Consider the following 18,124-nt stretch of genomic DNA (forward strand, 5'->3'; position numbering starts at 1 on the left):
GCTTTTGTTTATCTTTTCACTTGAAAGAAAGTATTACCTCCAAATGTAATAATCTAGCAACATTCAAAGCACCAGGGTACAAGGAGCCACAGCGTGGTCAGAATCAGTTTTCGAGGAGACTTACAAATAAACAAGCAAAATGGCCTGCTCTTCCTTTGACGCTATTTATCCCTCTATTGATCTGGTGGAACTGAGTTTCTGGCCCCTAAGTAACCTAATGCATGTGAGTGAAAGCTTTGCCATTTCAAAGTACAGTCGAGAAAGGATCAAATATCCTGACCAGCATCTCAGGGCTGCTGGAACAAATGCAAGTCTCAGTCGCGTCTCTGGGGATGGTCAGATAGTCTCCGAATCCAGAAGGACAGCGACTGTGCTGTTTGCATAGAAACCATACTTCTCTAAACATCAAGTCGCACCCCCACCCCCGATATTTGTGTAATTTGACAATATGGAAGGTTCACTGTATTCATCACTTCGTTGGGTGGTGGGGGGAGTGTCAAGTACCTATCAAATTTCTTTTTTTTTTTTTTTCTGTTGTTGTTGTTTTGGAGACAGGGTTTAATTATGTAGCCAGGCTAACCTCAAACACAGAGGTTTGGACTCCCTCTGCCTCCTGAAAGGTAGGATTAAAGTCGTCTGACACCACTGCCTGGCTGTCTTAATGGGATCACTGGAAAAGTTTTCTAAAGGCCTTCTCTGATCCTCCCCTAAGCCCCATCCCCCTTCAGAGCCACAGCAAGAGTTGGGATTAAAGGAGGGGTGGGGGGCACCATGTCTGTGTAAATTAAACAGTTGTAATGCATCTATCATTTTGGTGGGGGTTATTGATAATGGGTGATGTTGTGCATGAGTTAGGGCAGGAAGTATATGGGAATTTTCTGATACTTCCTGTCTGTTTTGCTGTGACCTAAGACTTCTAAGGGGGAGGGTAATTCTGACTGAAAAACAAACTCCAAGTGTGCACAGCATTTCCTAGAGAGAGGGTAATTTGTATTCACCATCCAGGTCAAGTGTTAAGCCTAGTTTTCTTATGTTGTGAAGGAGGAAGAACCTTTGAAGAGGAAAGGTGGCAGGAAGGGAGAAATTCCTTCACAACCTAGTTCTCTTCAGGCTAAAATGAGCCTCCTTGCAGACAGCCGTCAACTGAGTGGTGAATACCTCAGGTCGTACTCACAACACTGTGTTGCAGTGGGGACCCCGTGTTCTATAATTTATACTTTCTTTCTTTTCTTTTTCCCAGACTGGGTTTCTGTGTGTAGCTCTGGCTCTTCTAGAACCCACTCTGTAGAGCAGGCTGGTCTCCACCTCAGAGATCTGCTTGCCTCTGCCTCCTGAGTACTGGGATTACAGAAACTCAACATGAATCAAAGATCTAATTATTAAGCCTGAAATCCCAAACTGGGTGTGGTAAGTCACACCATAAATCCTGCAGTGAAGTACCAGGCCAGCCTGGGCCACTGTCAAACAAACAAACAAAACCAAACAACAAAGCAAAAAAACCCACAACACAACAAAAATTCCAGGACTATAATCCGACTTTTGGAAAACACCTGGGAAAGACTTGAAGACATTGGTGGAGGAGGGGCTTCTTTAGATAAAACTCCGAAGGCCACGGAAGCAAAAACAAACAAACAAACAAAAAACCACACACACACACACACACACACACACACACCTATGGATTAAATCAAATTAAGGGACTTTTGCATAATAAAGGATAAGACAGATTTAAAAGACAGCCTAGTCAAAAAAGTGAGTTCTAGCATAGTCAGGCACTACAGTGAAAGACAGTCTCCAAGCAAAAACAAAAACAAAAAACAGAACACACACAGACCCCGAAATCCACAACAACAACAAGGTCATCTGCCTCCAGTCTCTGGGATATAAACCGCCTTACCTATGTTCTAATATCTTCCCCAGAACTATGAGATCCCTGGTCCCTTGATCCTCAAAGTCCCCATTAGCAGACCCTTTCCGGATTTTCTCCTAATGTCAGTCTACCCTTGCTGTTTCTTGGTTTGTGGGCAGTGGTTTGTAACCTTTGCTATAACCTGGGGTTTCCCCTCTCATTTGACAGCCAAATCTCCAAGCAAATTCCCTGTCAGCATCTGGAGCCAACTGGGAGAAAGTGGCTGGCACTGTGAGGTTCTCCCGCAGAAAGCTTGGAGAGCAGCCCAGCCCTATCCCAGGGAAGCAGGGAGGGTTTCTCAGCTCCCAGGACAGTCTGGTGTTTTGCAGACAGTAAGGCAGGAGCCTTCGCCCTGCCCAGGTTCCCTTCTCTGCATCTATTAACAGATTAAATCCATCCCTTCCTCCTTGACTCATAGAGTTTACTCACAAACTGGGTCAAAGCTAGGCGAGTCCACAATCTCAGCCTGGAGAGAGAGAGTACAGTTCCGTTCTAGAATGTCCAAGTCCAGGCAAGGAACATCCTGCCAGAGATGTAAAGACACTGACGGACACCATCCTTTAACCTTATGCCACAGAGAGGAGGAATCCGCCCTTTTACTAGAGTTAAAGACAGGCAAGTGCCAAGATTTGTCACCCAAGGAATAGGAGGAAGTGACTGGAAGCTGGACACACAAGCAGAGGCTCATTCCATGTTCATTTGGTAATACCTGCCTGTACAAAAAGTCTCCCAGCTGCCAAGCCACAAGAGGCTCGGCTGGTTCACACAGGTGAACAATCACAACCTCAAAACCAGCACAGCGGGAAGGAAGCCAGGAGAAAGTCAAGGTCAATGACTCTCCCCTCCCCCCTTTTCTTTCTTTCTCAGATCTTAGCAGGAGACGCCCCGCTTCATTAAGGATTCTACCAAAAGTTTGGCAACAATTTTAAAACACATCTGTAAACGTTATATGCGTCTCCCCCTTCTCAGCTGGCAGCACTTTTTAAAAAAGACAATACCAGAAAACAACCATCTGGAAGCAGCCTTAGTTCACGATCTGTACATATCTGACTGCAAGATGGACGGACCCACTCGTTAAAGCATGTGATCGTTCTAGGCAGCAGATAACTTCCGGCGCCAGAAGTTATGCTCTCGGATGAGGCAGGGTATGCTGTGGATAATTACATCTGCTCTTTCTCAAGACATTTTTATTGTTTTGATGTGTGTGTGTGTGTGTGTGTGTGTGTGTGTGTGTGTGTGTGTGTGTAAACGTGTATCCATATGTGCCTGTGGAGACCGGAAAAGAGTACCAGATACCCAGGAGCTGGAGTTGGTGGTGGTTGTGAACAACCTGCCCTGAGTGCTGGGAACCAAACCAGGATCCTTTGCTAAAGCAGCAGGAGAGATAACTGGAGTGCTCTCTCTCCAGCTCCAAATCTGTTCCTTCCTATATTCATGGCACCAGGGATTCAGAAGAAAACAATGTTTCTGCATATATGTCATGTAGATATTAGCCGCTTGAGTATTTACATACTTGTAAGAAGTATGCTTTGAAGAGAGGAGAGATGTTCGGAGATGGTAAGTCACTGGTCCTGTTTTCCTTTGTTGAGCCAGGGAGAGAACCGGGGAACAGGCACAGGGGAGGCAAGTGTGGTACCGGGAAGCGGCATCCTCAACCTGAACCCTAGTATTTCAAATAGATTTTACTGGGAGAACAGGTAAGGGAGCCCACTATGATTTAAAGAAATAGTTGCATTGTTTTGTCTTACGAGTGCAGGTTTTGTTTGGGTCTTTTTACTACAAGAGATTGGAAACTCGTGCGTGTTGAGGATACACATTTCTGCTGAGGCGTGTCAGCTCTTGCTATTCACTTCCAAACACAACATTTAGTGCTAAAGATGAACTTGTAAACTAGCAACTATATTAGCCCTTCATGTTAGAATAAGAAGAAATAAGTGACCAGGAGATAAAGAGACACTACTACATAAAACTAGACGTGGGGCAGGCAAGATGGTATAGTGGGAGAGTCCTACATACACATGGACCTGGCAATCTTAGTCCAACCTTAGGATTCAACAGACAACCAACTCCCAAGACTTATACACACACACACACACACACACACACACACAATTTTTAAAAAGCCATGTATGTTATCCCAATACTTGGGAGGTGAAGGCAAGATCAGGAGTTCAAGGCTACCCTTAGCTACGTAGTGAGTTCTAGGCCATCTTGGTGTATATGAAACTCTATCAATAAAATGGAGTTAGGAGGAAAGAATAAAAGTAGGGATGGAGGGAGGGAGGAATGAAGAGAGGAAGAATAAATACAACCCAAACTAAGGCTCAGGTATGAGCATTGTCAGGTACCGGTGGCATCTGTGGCCCCATCGTCCTCGTATTGATGAATGGCCCTGAGCTTAAACCACATTGCTGTGCTCCCTGTCATCTTGAAGAGAAATGTAACCATGGGTCAAAGTTCACACCAGCAGAAGGCAGATGGGGGTAAGGCTCTGCTGCTTCCAAGGAAAAGGCTGTCCCTTCCCTCTTGGGTGCCTTTCCCTTGGGTTGGAACACAGGACACGTGACTGGTAAGGACCGATTGCAACAACCCAAAAACACCTGTGCAAGAAAGAGGGAAAGGCCGAGGCCACAGCGGAAGAACAGGGGATCTGTCTCTCCCGGCAGCTTCACGAAGCAAGACCACCTCTGTGCTCTCCTTTGAGATATCTAGGAGGGAAAAATAAAATGAGTTGTCTGAGCTCCCTAACAGTCCCATGTGTCTGTGCTATGGTGGCCGCGTTATTTAGTTATCTCTAATAGAAAATGACTCCAGTGGCTTAGAACAAGTAGTTGAAGCTACTGAGAAGCTCAGTGAATAAGGGCCCTTGTGGCCAAGCCTGATGCCCTGAATTTGATCCCTGGAGCCCTACGGTGGGAGGAAAATACAGAATACACTATGTGTCTTCTGACCTACTGGCCCCATCCACAATACAATAAATGATAAAAATCGATCAACAGATAGATTCATTAATAAACAAACAAACAAACAAACAAACAAATAAATAAACAAATAAATAAATTTTAAGTGCTAATGGAGGCCGTAACTGGATTGTAAGAGCCTGTCTCAAAAACCACTTGTTTTTGTCTCCATGATTTCCATGGGTCACCTGCAGAGCACGTCTCCTTGACAGCCTCAGGATCTCTCGGGAGGTGGCAGCCAGCACTATGGTCAGCAACATCCAGTTTCAGGCTCTCTCTCAGGCTGCTGTACAAGAGACAAGCCTAGCTCCTCACCAGGTGGCGCGGTACTGACTTCCCCAAGAGCAAATCAGAGTGACCAAGAATTAGACTTATTAGACATTTTTTTTTAAAGACAGGGTTTCTATGTGTGTCTTTGGCTGGTCTCAAACTCAGAGATCCACCTGCCTCTACCTCGTGAGTGCTGGGATTAAAGGCGTGCACCACTCTACCTGGTTTAAAACCTTCTGTTTTGTCATTGTTGTTGTTGCTGTTTGAGGCTGGGTCTCTCTGTGTAGGTGTGGCTCTCCTGCATCTCATTAGGCAGCCCAGTCTGGTCTTGACCTCACAGAGACCTGCTTGCCTCCCAAATCTGGGATTAATCCTGAGTGCTGGGATTAAAGGCAGGAGCTAAGCAGATGGTCTTAAGCGACCTGGAAAAGGGGGAGATGAAGGGGGAGAGCTCTCTTTGTGGAAGATCCTCACATAGCTGTCACAAGCACAAGTGGGCTTACCTTTTTCAAACTGTTTGACGGAACTGGAAGCCCAGATGTTATAAAACGCTAGTCACTGAACTATAGAGCAATAGATAAAACACCCCCGGTTCACACTCCATATCTGGCTCTTCCCTTTTCCTGTCTCTGCCTGGTGAAATTTGTTGTTTGGGGTTTTTGTTTGTTGTTTTGTTTTCAAGACATGACTTCTCTGTGTAGCCTTGGCTATCTGGGAACTCACTCTGTAGATGTCAGAGATCTGCCTGTCTTCTTTTCCAGAGCCCTGGGATTAAAGGTGTGTGCCACCAGCGCCCGGTTTATTTCTGTCCTATGCGTCTGTATCCCCACCTTTCCTGTACATGTCAGAGATCAGTCGGGTGATTATTTCTTTTCGTCATTATTTTATATTATGAGTGTTTTGCCTGCACGTATGTCTGTGCACCATGTGTGTGCCTGGTACCCAAGGAGCTCAGAAGAGGGCATTGGATCCCCTGGAACTGGAGTTACAAATGGTTGGAAGATTACATGTGGGTTCTGGGAAGTTGAACCCAGGTCCTCGGGAAGAGCAGCCATTGCTCTTAATAGCTGAGCCATTTCTCTAGCCTCTGGCTTTTGTTTTTGAGCCAAGGTCTCTCCACCTAAGACAAGTTGCCTTTAATTCAAGATCTTTCTGCCTCAGTCTTCAAAATACTAGTATATGCATTTACCACCACACCTAGCTAGACTTTTTTTAAACATATCTATTCTGGGTTTATTAGTTTTCTTCCCCGTACTTTCATACATGTATATGAAACATTTTGGTTTCTCCTACACCCACCCTGTGATTGCACCTTGCTCCTTGAAGTTCTTTTGTCACATGCATGTCTTTGTTAGGTGCCTCCTGATCTACCTGTTGGAATCTTGAGGCTCACCCTGGAGTATGTAAGAAAAACCCACCAGCATCCAATAGTTAAGCAGAGATGAGTATATGATTCTAGCATTTTTTAACCGATCTTCTGTCTCTTACATTCTTTCTATCCTCTCTTCCTCCATGTCCTCTGACCTTAGAGAAGTGGTACAGGTGCCCCGTTTGGGGCTAACCACTGAGCTTCAACTTAATCTCAGTACCTTGAGCAACCACTGTGAAGCCGGGTGGAGACTGGGTGTAGCGTTTGCCTATGGCTATAAATATAAATATTTAAAAGGCAGGTTGGCATCGTGTGTTTAGCTTAAAAGCTGTGGTAAGTTCCCTCCTAGGGTCTTTCCCAGTCTGATTTATTTTATTCAGGGGTGGGGGGTTGGTTTTTAGCTCTGTTCATTTTCCCACAAATGTTACAACTTCATTTTTCTTTATGGCTGGAAAAAAATCCCATTGTGTATTCCTACCGGTGCTGTCCTTTAGAGTGTGGGAGACATGGTGAGTCCAAAGGCTTATATTAATATCAACACTATAAAGTTACCATGATCTTGATAGATTAACACTAGTACACATGGATTGTTTTACAGCTACAAGAGTCTCCGGTCTGACAGATCTCATTGGACCTGTTTCTAGTAGGAACCCATGGGTGCAGCATGTGGGGCCCTCTGGGGGCCAGCATAATTGTAGGGTAGTTACCCGTCTTGTTCCAGATGCCTCTGCCTCCTTGGGCTCCCAAGCAGCAGTTTGCTCGGAGCTGTGCAGCCCTGGCACCTCCCAGCTGGGATTAGTTACAGGGGTGAAGAATTGGGCAAACATTCCTCCCCTTCCCCAGAGACAGCTAAGTCTCCCAGGGCAGCTTCAAGGGCTTGAGTCAATACTGCAAAGGAGGAGGTTGGAGACAAGAGAAGGAATGGATGACTAGACAGACTGGAATCAGAGGGTTCCAGAGGGTTCCAGAGGGCTGCGGCTCAGTCAGCTGAAGGCACAGGCTGCTGCATCTAACACGGTTGTCTGAAGTCCAAAGTTCAACTGCCCAAGGAGAGGGAAGAGGAAACTAGATATTGAACCTGTTTTTTTGTAAGTAGGAGCCAGATCAGGTGTCACATACATGTTTGGAGGATGGGGCTGTGTGATAATTAGTCTGTGGGCTCCTCTTGTCCCCTTTGAACCAGACAGAGTTATAATCCTTAGAAAAGAGAGTGGCTCCTCAACCCATGGCTACCTCAGAAATGCAACCAAGTCAGTAAGAGGGGGCTGCTGGTTCTTAAACACTGAGGTAGTTTTTCCATAGCAACTCTTCCTCTTACACCTGACCCCCACACACACATGCACACACGCACGCACGTCAGGAGGCCGGATGTGGATTGAAGGCCAAGCATGGAGATATGAGTTGTTAAATGCAAAGACTTTAGAGCAGTGGTTCTCAACCTTCCTAATGCTGCTACCCCCTAATACAGTTCCTTATGTTGTGGTGACCTCCACACCATAAAATGATTTTCATTGCTACTTTATAACTATAATTTCACACGTGTTACGAACAATGATGTGAACATCTGTGTTTTCTGATGGTCTTAGGCCACCTCCTGTGAAGAGATAGATCATTTGACTCCAAAGGGGTCGCGACCCAGGCGCCAGAGAACACAGACTTAAATCATAGTTCTTCCATTTTGTTTTTGGATGATCTTGCGCACGCTAGTTAGCCTCAGCTTCCCTGTGACTAAGCATTGGCCTACATTTACTTCACAAAGGTTAGTGTAAATACAGATGTATGCTTTGTCTTTAAGAACTTTACTGGATACTTTACAAAAAAATACTCATTTGTGGGTCTGTGTGTGTTTGCATGTGTACACATGCTGGAGGAGGTTACAGTGATGTCAGATCCCTGGCAGCTAGACTTACATATAATTGTTAATTGCCTGTTGTGGGGAACAGGAATCAAACTCATGTCATATGCTAGAACAATATACACCCTTAACTGCTGAGCTGTCTCTCCAGCCCTGTGTTAGCTTTAACTGCTTATTTGACGCAACCTACGATCATTCAGAAGATCGTCTTAATGAAGAATTTTATGATAATTAGCCAAATTACTTTGAGAAAAAAGAAAAAAAAAAAAAAAAAAACATCAGATAAGGAACTCTCAAAAGGGTTTTGGTACAGCTGAAGTTGAGTTACTAATGAGAAATTATTTAGACCAGATTGGTCTGTGAACAAATCTGGGCTGGGAGCTGAGTGTTTTTTCATTGACAGGGAGACCCAGTCCATTATGAGAGGCACCATTCCCTATGCTGGGCCCTGAACCATGAAAGATTACAGAAGGCCTGGACTGAGAACTAGAGTGAAGAAACAACAGTTTATATATTTATTCTCCCTCTGCCTTTGACGGTGGACATGATGCTTGAGGTTCCTACCTTACTCAGGAAATAGTGGGCTGTGGCCTGGAATGGCCAAAAAGCCCCCTCTTCCCTAACAAGCCTTTGGTCAAGATGTTTTATCAAATCAACAGAAGTAAAATTAACTAATAACGATATATAATCTATCCTGGAAGATAATCTTGAAATGTGCTCTTTAGAAGTGAGAGTCAAATTCTCAAGCTACTCATCATGAAAAGAAACATAGTCCACAGTCAGACTGAACAGATATGCTGGTGGCCACTGGAAGGAACATGCCACTAGTAATATGCATTTTAGACTTTAAAGAAAGATGACCATTCTATTGCACACTATACTGCTGGAACCATAGTTACAGGGAGTTACATCTATGAGCTTAGATTATTAATAGTCATCATCATCGTCGTCGTCATCTGTGCTGATGGGGACTGAATATAGGCTCTCTTATAAAAAAATGAGGCAAGTGTTCTACCACTAATGCATATTTCATCTGTTATTCTTAATTATGTTTAATCCTTTTGACACTTGAAAAAAATATTGATTGTGACAAGTTCTGTGTAAAGATGCACTGTCTCAATGTCTTAATGCCCCAGACTCCACTCTCCAAGTACTGGGATTATACACATGTGCTACCATACCTGGCTTTGGCTCATGGCCCTAGTAGGGAACCAATCCATTTTGATTAGAATCAGCATTGCTGATGAAGGCGTCTCTCTGTCCCTTTGATAAATGGGTCTCAGAGGAAACCACACTTTGAACCCTCAGCTGATGAGCCTGCTTTCATCTCATCTCGCAGGCCTCCTTGGAGTCAGGATCTGTACATTCTGAGATGAGAATTCTGCTTCCTGCAAGTGTGGGGGATGCCAGTATTGGCAAGGCCTGTAGGTTAAGTAGAAATATGACAAATGCAGATGACTAGGAACAAACAGCTCTTGGTCTGAAAGGACCAGGTCAGAGGAGAACCATGCGAGCTAGGTTCAAACCAGAGAACTCCCTCCCTCTTTGTCTCAAGAGATGGAGTAAGTTTGATAAAAGATGGAGCTCGATAGAACCCATGGCCATGTAGATGCTAAATTACCTGTAAAATGACCACAATCGTACCAAGGAAGTAGCCAGAATCACTGTCTGTAAACAGGACTTAGAGATGGTGAGTCCCAGTGGGATGATGTGTTGGTTCTCATTGGCCGAGATGCTCAAGCAAGAGCTTGGAACTGCACAGGGAAGGCGAGGAGACATCTGTGCCTCTTGGACAACAGTGATGCAACCTGTGAAGATGCCTCACAGCTTCAGATGAAGTAAAACACAGAAATAGAGCAGGACATGAACTAATAGCAATGTAGAATCCACTCTGGAAGATAAACTTGAAACGCACTTATTCATAGAAACTCTAGAAGCCACACTTTCCTGCTAGAGGAGAGTCACTTCCAATGTCTGCGCTCTGGTGTGGTTATACGCTTCATATATAAGTGACTGGAAATTTTAGTACATACATTTGTGAGAGTCTGGGTGAGAGAGAGAGAGAGAGAGAGAGAGAGAGAGAGAGAGAGAGAGAGAGAGAGAGAAAGAGAGAGAGAGAGAGAGAGTCTGTATGTGTCTGTGTGAGAGTCTGTGTGTGAGAGACAGTGTGTGTCTGTGTGTTGTGATTGTGTGTGTCTGTGTGTGTGAGAGTCTATGTGTATGAGAGTCTGTATGTGTGTTTGTGTGAAAGAGAGATTATATGTCTCTGTGTGTCTGTGTGGTGTGATTGTGTGTGTGTGTTACAGCGTGCACCTATCTTGCTGGCCCATTTTTTCCCCCTGAATTTTTTTTTTTTACTTTCACCCGCTCTATCCTCTTTTCCCATTCTGACAGATAGTATCAGAATAAAAGAGAACACAATTACTTTTCCCCTAGAGTTGTGGTGGCTGCCTGGTAATTGTAGACAACATATTCTTCCTGATTGTCTACAATGCTAATGTTACATTCCTCTGAGGGGAATCTGGAAGGATTTGAAGAGAAAGCAACTTTCCCTTAATTCTTTGGAGCCTAAAGTAAAACACTTAGGACCGATCTTGATTAAAGATTAATATTCTGTTTTTTCGTCATCCTGAGGAGACACACACCTATCCTCGGAAGATGGAAGCTATCTCTTTTCTGGACAGTACCTCCAAATAGCTGCAGATATCAAAATTTCGGTCCTCTGCTGCCTCCTTGTGGATACCTTGGAAATAACAGCTCAAGCTTTTATAACGCCGTGTAAGAACTGGTGGAGGGTTAGGAAGCTAGAACGCCGGTCTGGGGTTCCCAGAAGAGAGGAGTCAAACTGTTAATGACGCCAAGACGCTTTCTTCTTTTTTCCACTTATTTATTTTTACTCCAGACGCATGGTTTTCAGTGAGAATATGACCACCTAAAGACTCCAAGTCATTTGACCCTGAGCAGTTCCCGTAGGGTGTCAGGTCAGTCCTCACACACCTCCTCTTCCTGGAGTTGCACAGCGGTAGGTCTCTCCCTCTGCGTTGGTGGCTTTCGCACCACTCCATCACCGGCTGACTCTGCTGTTTTCTGCAGCTTGTACGGCCTTCCTTCACATCCCTGTTGCTGCATCCCTAACATCCCCACGGTTCAGGTACTGCAGGGCAGTGGTCCTTTTGTTTGGAAAGTGAGAGAGGGGGACACTTGAACACAACGAGGGGAAGAGATTCGGAGACGTTTGGGCACACCCTGCTGGAACCCGGGGATATCCCAGTCAGAGAGCCAACCTCTTCTTCCAGCTACTTCCTTCCCCGGTCCGCAGCCCCCACAGACCACAATGCCCAACGTGGCTCTCCATCTTCATCCGCAAAGAGCCACAGTGGTCTTGGGACTGTTCACTCTCCTGCTGCCGGGGGGAGATGGGTTGTCTGGCCTTTCTACCACCTGCCTCCTGGGTTTTCTCTTCCCAGCTGGGAGCCAGGAGATCCCCCAGGGACCCGATCTAGTTCCCTTTAGCTCATGCCTCTAGACCCTGCCGCAGCCTACGGTCCAGGGCTAGGAGCTGCCTCAAGAAGCCCCGGTTGGGGATGATGCCTCGGTGGTCCTTGACTTTCTTGATGGCCTCTACGAGCGTGAAACGGTGGTACAGCATGAGGTAGGCCAGCACGAGGGTGGCAGATCGGCTCACTCCCACTGCACAGTGCACCAGGATCTTCCCTGGGAAGAGGAAGACAGACATCGGAAACACTGCTGTCTGGAGGCCCAGGAGAGGCTAGGGAGAGGTCAGCACAGCCCACGTGGCTCTAAGCGGTGGCACGTGGAGACAGGACTGGGCAAGGAAGAGTGGTGAGGAGAATTTAGATCCCGGGCTGGTGAGATGGTCCAGCGGGTAAGGGCATTTTCTACACAAGCCTAATGACCCGAGCGTTATCCCCAGAAACCATGTAAAGGTAGGAGAGATCTGGTTCCAAAAAAATTGTCCTCTGACTTCTGAAGCATGGCACTTATATATGCAACACACACACACACACACACACACACACACACACAGAGGCCTGAAAAGAATAGAATAGAAATGGAGAGGTATTCTGAGGCCTCTTTTCTTTGCCTCCCTGGTGCTAGATGACAGTGCCCTTGCCTGATAAGTGTTTTACAGACTGAGCCATCCCCTCAGACCCTTCTTAACTCTCCTTTTGTTGTTTGAATTTTTTTGGTATCTGAGACTGGGTCTTAGTACATTGCTCAGGCTCAGGGTTAAATGGGCGGCTGCCTTAGTCTCTGAGTAGCTGGGACGATGGGCCATGACTCTACACCCTTCCATCTTGCTGTTTCCCTCAACTACTGAATATATTCTTATCTACGTGTGCAATTGTTTCTTGATATTCTGAGGGGATTGATTCCAGGACAACCTCCCTGTCACCGACACGCACGAAGGCTCAACTCCCACACAGAAAATGACATAGCATTTGTATAAGACCTACACGGCCCTCTCGTATACTCTTGGTCATCTCTAGATGACTTATGTGTACTAACAAGATGCACATTCTCTGTGAGTAGTTGTCACAAGACACTATCCATGGGATGATGAAAGAAAATGAAGACGTCTAAATGTTCTGTCAGTCCTTCTGTCCCCAAATATTCTCAGTCGGTTGGCTGAATCCAGCGATGCAGAACTCAGCCATACAGAGGGCTAACAGCTTTTCCCCGGACAACCAAGAATTTAAGAACCATGTTTAAGGTTCAAAATGACAGGAAAACATGGAAATACGTCTTTAAAAAAGTATTGATGGCCCTAAAGGATGCTCTCATTGCTTTTAAATGTACTGCCTTGAAAGGATAGTTGAGAGGATGTTTTTTTTTTCCTTAGTGCTAGGTCCTGTGCCTTTTGTCTTATTGTCAAACTCCTTCTCCATCCTTGAACCCCTGGAGCCCCTAAACACCACACCCACTGTTCCTTTCTCCTCTGTTTCCTCTCCTACCTCCTGGCTGGCTCAGTGCCCGGTGGATGAAGTCTGCAGCAGTCTGAAAATGGACGCTCATGTCAAAGGCTGGTGAGTCATGGGCTTCGACACCCAGGTAGCGGATGCCCAGTCCCTCGTAGGCCTCAGGGGTGCCTCGCCACCTGCTGTGCGAGGCGTTGAGGACGTGGGTGATGCCCAGACGACGAAGCTCACGGCGGTTGTTGGCCATGTCCCTGTGTTAAATAAAAGTTAGAAGGGGGGTAGGGAAACTTGGCTAGGTGCTGTGGTTGGCTATATACCCCGGCTGAACTTACTAATGCCCTTGAAGAGAGGAAGATGGCTAGTGACTCGGGTCAGGGGAAAAATGGCTGTAGTCAAATATTGGGAAGTGGAATTTTCCTTGGTCTGTTGGGTTGAAAAGGGCGGAACTAGGATCAAGGGATTCAAGATTTGGAAAACCGGTTTCGATTTCACGCAGGGGAAGTGCACATTCAAGAGTGAGCTCTAGCTGACCAGAGGCTAGAACACCCAAGAGTGATTTTCCCTACACCAGGATGTTCAAACAGGAAGAAGTCCTCAGGGGACCCACCTGGGGCACTGTGGAGGGAGGTGTGCATCAGGGGCTTTGCTAAGTCGGCTCTGCTCGTATTTCACGCCATTGCTGTGGCTGTAATTTCATGGTAGGGTGTGTGCTTAGCCTGTGCAGCACCCCAGATTCAGTCCCCAGAACTAATAAATGAATGCAGGGCCTGGGAAGGTGAAATGCAGTCCCATGGGATCCAAATCCAATGATGTATGTATGGATACATACATACCTGCAGGCAAAAAACCCCGTGTGTGTGTGTGTGTGTGTGTGTGTGTGTGTGTGTGTGTGTGTGTATGATGTATATATTATAAAAATAATAAATACATTCCTAACAATCTGGATTATGTGGGTCTGACAATCATCCCTAGCCCTTTATTGCCTTATGCTCTCCCTGACACCTGGGAAACTCTTCTGTTTGCTTACCAGATGCTCTGGGGCTCTTCTGTTAACCTACTGTCACCTTCATTCCTCTGGCCCATACTGTAGCAGCAGTTGTCATCCCTCAGACAAGATGGCAGACATCAGCACAGACAGGACACCTAGTGGAAACTCCCTATCTAGAAAGGCCACTGAGCCCGATCCAAAACTCCTGGCGCTTCTGCTTCTAGCCTGTGTGACCTTGATCCAGTCACAACTTTCCCAAGCTCCCTTTCCTCATCTGCCACCCAGGGAGAGTGACCTCCTACTTCACAAAGCTGTGCTGAAGGTTAAAGTAAAAAAAAATCCATATGCAAAAGAGAAAAGAAATTCTCACATAGTAGAGACAAGAAGGGGATGTTCTGCATTTGATGACTCTCCCTTCCTGACCCTTAACTGTGGTGGCTTTGCTTGGTCTCCCTTTCAACTTCCTGCCTCCTGTTTTCTGTCTCAGTGGCTACGTCTTCCCAAAGCCGTGGTACAATAGCTGGAAGCTCAGAACAACGTGCCTGGTCTGCAGCATTGGCACACGATATGGGAGCTTTTCCAAATGAGTAACAGAGTTTCTCTGTCCAGAGTTGAGTACTTCAACAATTCCCTCCAAATCCCTCAAACCCTCACGGTTCTGTTTGTCCACGTATCTGTTCCCTTTCATCTTCATCCTGGAATCCATAAGGGAACTCTGTGTCTGCCTGCCACCCTCCTCTTTTTCTCCTCACACACCCATGCACACTCAGGCATGCTTCTCGGCCATCCATCACTTACTGGTCTCCGAGGTAGAGGCCCGGCCAGACCTCGTCAGCATGGTTACAGGCTGTCTTGCCTGTGTACAGAAGCCTTTCCAACTCAAAGACGTTGAGGAAGGGATGGTGTACAGTGGGCATCTCCTCCAGGCTCCCTCGGGTACGGACAGGGGACCTTGAGCTGCTTCGGGAGAAGCGGGCCATAAAAGTCATGGAGGCCCAGAGCCAGTTACCAGGGCACATCTTCAAGGTGGCGGAAACTGTGGCCAATGTGGAGTGGTTTCGACGATGCTGGGCTCCGTCACCAGGTAGCTGTTGCTGAAAGCAAAAGGGTGTCAGACACACTGAGTGAGTCCTGAGCAGCTGTTTCCTTTCTTCCCCACAGGTCTGGGTCCTGAGGAGTAGGCTCTTAGCTGAGAGAAGGCAAGGCTAGTCCAGGAGCTCAAGCGCCTCCTTTCTGAAGCTGCTGTGGGTCCCTCCATTAAGCTCTGGCTCTGCTATACAAGGAGGTGGGAGTCACATGTCCTTGTTTACGGGAAGAGAGAGCTAACTGCCCAGATGCTGGGCTTCTCCTCTATTACCTACCCCCACCGCCAACAAACACAGACACTTTGGTGCTGCTACGCGCTGCCCAGACAACTGTCAGCCCAAATCTGGGGCTCATCTGCCTGGGGTTAGAAGGCAGAGAGTCTAGGGAGCTCAGATGGGGATGGAAAGGGCTGTATAGCCATCCGGAGAGAATCATCAGGATAACAGCAGCTGGGACCGTGACATATGCCAGTGATGCCTCCTGGGTGACAGAGAGATGAAGCCCTTTAACCCATGCCTACCCCACATGTCTCAAAAAAAGGACAAGCTTGTCACGGGGAAGGGCACTGGGAGGGTGAGAGGGAGGGATGAGCAAATGAGGAAAGATCGAGTTTGGGAGAATCCTTGCTGAAGGAAAGAGCTGAGGGACAGGCAAGGGCTGGAATCTTATGCACACAAGCCTGTGAGTGGGAGGAGCCCCTCCTTTGACTACACCTCATCCCTAGGGAGAGAATTCTGAGTCAAAGCAGGGTTGGAGCTTTCTGTCTGTGTCTGGTGGGGGTGGGGCAAAAGTGGGAAAAGCAAGGGGAGAAGGTGGGGTGGGGGATCAGGGGAATCCTGCAGCTCCAGGGGGCAGCTGGGAGGTTCAGAATGACCATCTTTGTTGCACAAGGAGCAGCATCAGTCATAAGGGGCCTAGCAGGTGTGTCTCAGTACCTGTGGAGAGCAGGGGCTTGGGAAGGTGGGCTCCTGCTTTGAGCCTTACAGACTGCCTTTGAGGCTTGCCCTAGGACATATGGGCAGAGAGACATATGGAACACCTCCATCACCTCTTTCCGCTATGGATATGCATGTTAAGTGGGCTAACCTGCAGCATCCCTCCCCCCCCCCCATTCCCTGAGCTACCGTCAGCCTTAGGGGCCTCAGTTGGATGTCCAGCAATAAGAAGCCATCTTGGCCCACGGCCGCACAGTGAGCCCTTCACACACTCCCAGCCTGGCCTAGCTTTCTCTACTTCCAAGGCTCAGAAGACACCAGTCTCTCAGAGCACACCACAGACACGGGCAGCGGGATCACGGCGAATAAAGGATGGGTCTATAGTCAGGAGTTCAGGGACAGATAGGTTGTCAATGGTTTGTTTAGAAGAAACCCCAAAATCCAGTACTGCCATCGACACCACCCCCACCCCAGAGCACCTACCTCCACTCCTGGGGCTCAAAGACCCATCCTTTTCTTCCAACAACCTCTCTCAGAATAGATTCTGTTGCCTAAGTGATGGCGAAAGGCACAGACTGGCTGGAGAGCAGAAGCAGGTAGTCGCTGTCCTCAGGACCGTTCCTCCTGGTGTAGAGGAGCCCAGCTCAGGCTGGAATACACCCCTGGGTCTTTTCCAATCTCATTAACCCGCCACCAGAGGCCCTGACCGCTGTCCCCCTCCCTCCGTCTGCTGTCGCGGTAGTAACAGGTTCGTGGCTGTCGCCTTAGCCCTGTGCCAACCCAGACAGCCTGGCGCAGCGGGGGAAACAGGACCCAGCGAGGCGCGCGGAGATGCCTCTATGTTCCCGCCCGGCCCCGACTCCGTCTCTACCTCCTGGTCGCCAAGGGTCTCAGATCCGGAGGTGGCCTGCGGGCTCCCGCAGTCCGGTGCCCATGGCTCCCTTGCAGCCCCCGCCGCTGCGCCGCCGCCCCTGCGCGCAGGTGGATCGCAGCTATTTTTAAGCCATGACACGTACATCGAGGCAGGTTCCTCTCGGTGTGCGCGCTGGTGACATCCAGGGACACCGTGTCACGCAGCGGTGGGAGCCGCCACACCGCAGCGACACAGCCCGCCCCTGTTTACAGCCAGCCCCGCGCAGGCCCACAGCCCCGCCTCGCGTGCACGCCAGGACTGCTGCCCCACAGACCAATGGCGAAGCCTTGTTGCAAGCCTTTTCAGACAGGGTCTTCACACTGCTCGCTCTTCCCAGACAGAATTAATGAATTACAGACGGCCTGCTCCACTCTTTTCTACACTCTAGAGAACAATCCTCAGCCACCCTTGCTATTAATAGCATATTAATATAATTACCATATGCTAGACACTTCACCTGTCTTAGGGAGTTTTATACTCACCAGAGATGTATTAGACAGGTGTCTTCAACTGCACTTTATGAAGGGATGATACTGAAGTACAGAGAGGGTAAGCCCAAGTCACCAGCTAAGTATTGACAGAGCTGAGCTTCAGAAGATGGTAGTGAGCCTCTGAAGTTCATGCTATGATTTTCCAACTGTGCTCCCCGTGCAAGGGAGTATGTGTATGCCCCTTGCACCTCATTCAGAAAGCTATTTCTACATTTTCAGCCATACACTGTCCACTCCACCCATCCCTGAAGAAATAAATCATCAATTGTTTCTTATATGCTGTGGTTTAGTGGTATTTGCCATCACATGCTTCTCTGTGGTCAGCGTCAAGATCCTCAAGTACTCAGAGTATTCAAGAGTCAAGGTTAGTGTTGCCTTTCCTAAGCGCCTCTTTCATTGCTTGTCTTT

General features: G+C 47.4%; 1 protein-coding gene across 4 annotated transcripts; it reads right to left on the reverse strand.

Moving 5' to 3' along the window:
* Window positions 1-11,267: 11,267 nt before the first annotated feature.
* On the reverse strand, window positions 11,268-17,388 carry DUSP26 (dual specificity phosphatase 26). 4 transcript variants are annotated; one of them, XM_080928936.1, is made up of 5 exons: window positions 17,184-17,300; window positions 16,796-16,936; window positions 15,090-15,385; window positions 13,340-13,554; window positions 11,268-12,077 (listed from the first exon to the last, which is right to left on the reverse strand). In XM_080928936.1, the coding sequence occupies exons 3-5, from the start codon at window positions 15,308-15,310 to the stop codon at window positions 11,878-11,880; spliced, it is 636 nt and encodes a 211-aa protein (XP_080785062.1). In that variant the 5' UTR covers window positions 15,311-15,385; window positions 16,796-16,936; window positions 17,184-17,300; the 3' UTR covers window positions 11,268-11,877. The 4 variants fall into 4 exon arrangements, with proteins under 4 accessions (XP_080785062.1, XP_080785064.1, XP_080785061.1 ...); XM_080928938.1 differs by having other exon boundaries at window positions 16,796-16,863; window positions 17,184-17,277; XM_080928935.1 differs by lacking the exon at window positions 16,796-16,936 and having other exon boundaries at window positions 17,184-17,388.
* Window positions 17,389-18,124: the final 736 nt, after the last annotated feature.

The sequence above is a fragment of the Micromys minutus genome, assembly GCF_963924665.1.
Source record: "Micromys minutus genome assembly, chromosome: 14".
In the NCBI taxonomy this organism is placed as follows: domain Eukaryota; kingdom Metazoa; phylum Chordata; class Mammalia; order Rodentia; family Muridae; genus Micromys; species Micromys minutus.